This window comes from Corvus brachyrhynchos, unplaced genomic scaffold (assembly GCF_000691975.1).
Source record: "Corvus brachyrhynchos isolate BGI_N302 unplaced genomic scaffold, ASM69197v1 scaffold3, whole genome shotgun sequence".
NCBI lineage: Eukaryota > Metazoa > Chordata > Aves > Passeriformes > Corvidae > Corvus > Corvus brachyrhynchos.
Window position 1 is genome coordinate 13,488,454 of NW_008237619.1, and position 3,102 is coordinate 13,491,555.

The 3,102-nt window shown below is 52.4% G+C and overlaps 1 protein-coding gene across 1 annotated transcript; it reads left to right on the forward strand.

The window, feature by feature from the left end:
* Nucleotides 1-411: 411 nt before the first annotated feature.
* Nucleotides 412-2,300, forward strand: TPI1 (triosephosphate isomerase 1). The gene is made up of 6 exons (XM_008631822.2): nucleotides 412-555; nucleotides 634-718; nucleotides 852-984; nucleotides 1,091-1,176; nucleotides 1,370-1,457; nucleotides 1,733-2,300. Exons 2-6 carry the CDS (start codon nucleotides 641-643, stop codon nucleotides 1,849-1,851), a joined length of 504 nt encoding a protein of 167 aa, XP_008630044.1. The 5' UTR covers nucleotides 412-555; nucleotides 634-640; the 3' UTR covers nucleotides 1,852-2,300.
* The last annotated feature ends 802 nt before the right edge of the window (nucleotides 2,301-3,102 follow it).

Below are 3,102 nucleotides of genomic sequence, written 5' to 3' on the forward strand. Positions count from 1 at the left end.
ACCGCGCTGCAGCCGAGCTGCGCTGCCCCTGGCCCGCCTGCTGCCCCTGCCCTGCCGCCGTGCCCGGTTACAACCCCAGGCGCAACCCGGTGCGGCTCTCCCCGGTTCGGCCCGGCCTGGCCCAGGCTGCAGGGTGGGATTCTCACTCGGTGTTTTATCTGGACACTTTCCAAGGGACCCCTGTGACCTGGCCGGCGGTTTGGTATTGCCTGTCCAGCCCCCTGAAAAGGGCTTTCCTCTCTGCTGTTGAGTCATCAGATAGCAGGGATTGTCCTGTGGCTGTCGGGTCCCCCAAATGTCAGTGAGGAGAGGCAGGCCATGCCTTCCCAGGAGAGAGGGATGACCTCTTGGGGCTGGGATTTGGGATCAGTGGCTGGGTACAGTTTCTGCCCTTTGCCTGTCTCAGGGGTAACTATGTGCTTTGCTTGCAGAGGTGGTTTGTGGAGCCCCCGCCATCTACCTTGACTTTGCCCGTCAGAAGCTCGATGCAAAGATTGGAGTTGCAGCACAGAACTGTTACAAGGTACCAAAGGGTGCTTTCACAGGAGAGATCAGGTGAGCCCCAGAGAGAGTGAAGTCAGGGTGCCTCTGGGATGTGAATTTCCTTCAGTGAGTCATCTCCTTTCTCCCCAGCCCAGCAATGATCAAAGATATTGGAGCTGCATGGGTGATCCTGGGCCACTCAGAGCGAAGGCATGTTTTTGGAGAGTCTGATGAGGTGAGTGGCCTCATAGAATGGAGACATGGTCCAGCTCAGATGGGTCTGCAAAGACTGGAAAAGTGAGCAATTAAACCAGGCCTGCTTCTGTAGGCCTGTTTTATTGGCTGTCTTGTTTCTTTTCCATTCCCAGCTGATTGGGCAGAAGGTGGCTCATGCTCTGGCTGAGGGCCTTGGAGTCATTGCCTGCATTGGAGAGAAGCTGGATGAGAGAGAAGCTGGAATAACAGAGAAAGTGGTTTTTGAACAGACCAAGGCTATTGCTGGTAAGAGGAAAAAGAAATTGCTGGTTTGGGTTTTTTTAGCAGTTTAAAAAAGCTCTTCCCAGCATGGGGGTACTGTGCTCACCTGTACCTTCTCCCTCCTCCCTAGATAACGTGAAGGACTGGAGTAAAGTGGTTCTGGCCTATGAGCCAGTCTGGGCTATTGGAACTGGTAAAACTGCAACTCCCCAACAGGTATGAGCAGGGGGTGGCTGACTAAATGGCCAACTGACCCTTCCCCCTCAGGAAACCTACTTGAAGATTCTTACTGAGACTCTCCTGGAGATTCTTAGTGACTTAGAGAATATCTGAGTGTTCCCTTGTCTTTGGAAGGGAATTGTGTGCAGAGTGGCTCAGGCCTCAGTGGGACTCTTGTGTTCTATTGCAGGCTCAGGAAGTTCACGAGAAGCTGCGGGGGTGGCTGAAAAGCCACGTGTCCGATGCTGTTGCTCAGTCAACTAGGATTATCTATGGAGGTAAGTGAGTCTGAAGAGACTTTCCAGGGCAGGAAGTGCTTAGTTTCAATACCTGTTGCTGCAGTTGTACATGATTCTCTGCCTGGCAAGGGTACTCTTGACTTTCAGAGCATGAAGAATCATCTTCTAGCTTGTTTGGGTAGCTTTTTTGGATATGTGGGAGACAGTCTTGCTGTCTGCAAGAGGCGGCTGGTACCTTGCCGGTCTTGCCTTTGCCCTGGCCCTGTTTTCTTAGAGCTGGCACATCTGACCTTAAAACACTGCTCCCTCCTTAGGTTCTGTCACTGGCAGCAACTGTAAGGAGCTGGCCTCTCAGCATGATGTGGATGGCTTCCTTGTTGGTGGAGCTTCTCTCAAGCCAGAGTTTGTGGATATTATCAATGCCAAACACTGAAGTACCCCATGAGGAGCCGTCCCTTGTGGTTAAGAAATGGAAGCAAGAAGGGACCTTTCGTTGCACATGTCTCAGTACAGAGGCCTCCCTTGAGGCTTTCCCCCTCCACAGTCATTGTTCTAGATGTTCTGCTAACCACCCCCACCACGTTGGAGTCCTGTTAGCAGGAGCCTGTCTCAGCAGAGTCTTGACAGTCTCCTCTCAGAGCTGAATTCTCAGTTTCCCATTGACCTGTTAAGAGCCCACAGCCCACCTGGCCAGTATCTCTCCCTTTCCCCTGCAGCCCTGCAGGGAGAGGGGGCCGCTGGTGCTGCGGGAAGGAAAAAGGAACCACAGTCTCTTGCATCCTTCAGCTCCATCAGCAAGGGGCCTGTCAGCTTAGACCCTTGTGAGATGTCTTACCTCACCTGTGTCCCGTACTGAACAATAAATGAAAAAGGAAAAGCAAAGGTGTGTCCTGGATCTTATTTGGAAGCATTTTGGGGACAAGCAGTGTAGAGAACTTACTGCCTTTGGAGGTCACTGGTTGCAGAGAGGGTTTTGTGGGCTTTTCCCGGGAGCCCACCATTGCCCCAGTAGGCATGGCACAGGTTCAGTCTGCATCTTACTTCTGCCATGTAACAGCTCTTCTTTGGAAAGAAGAGCTGCTGTGGTGATTTGACTATGTCTTTTCCATCTGTATCACTATTCCAGTAGTTGCTGGAGCACCTGGCTGTTCCACCAGTGAGCCAGTCTTCCCTGGCAGGCTCAGAAATGTGCTCATCTGTGCTCTTTGCCTGTAAGGACTGGTAAATGACTCCTCATTAAACGTGGAGTGGAGCAGCTCCATCTCTGTGCAGGCAAAGATTTTATTTAGGCCCTGTGTTGGGGCAGTGCTTGCTGCCTGCTTTCAGCCATGTGCTGGTGGGCGAGGAAGCAAGAATTGATGTTACTTTCCAGCTGCTGATTTTTTTTTGGTAGTACCGAGGGTGGTGAAAAAGAAGTGCCTCACAAGGAGGAGCTTAGCTGTGAGGCATACATCCTTGGGAGCCTATGGGCAGTGTTGTAGTTGCTATTGCCAGCATCACCTGAGGGATGAGGGGCAGGAGCTGAGGAGCAAGGAGGAAAAAGCCTGATGCTGCAAGGATGCCTGCCCTGCTACTGTTGGGGGAGTTTCCTGCTGCCCAGCTGGATGGGAGGGATCTCCTTCCTAGAATATCAGGTGGTTGGAGAAGGAAGAGCCTGACAGCAGCAAGGAGGTGGCGGCTCCCA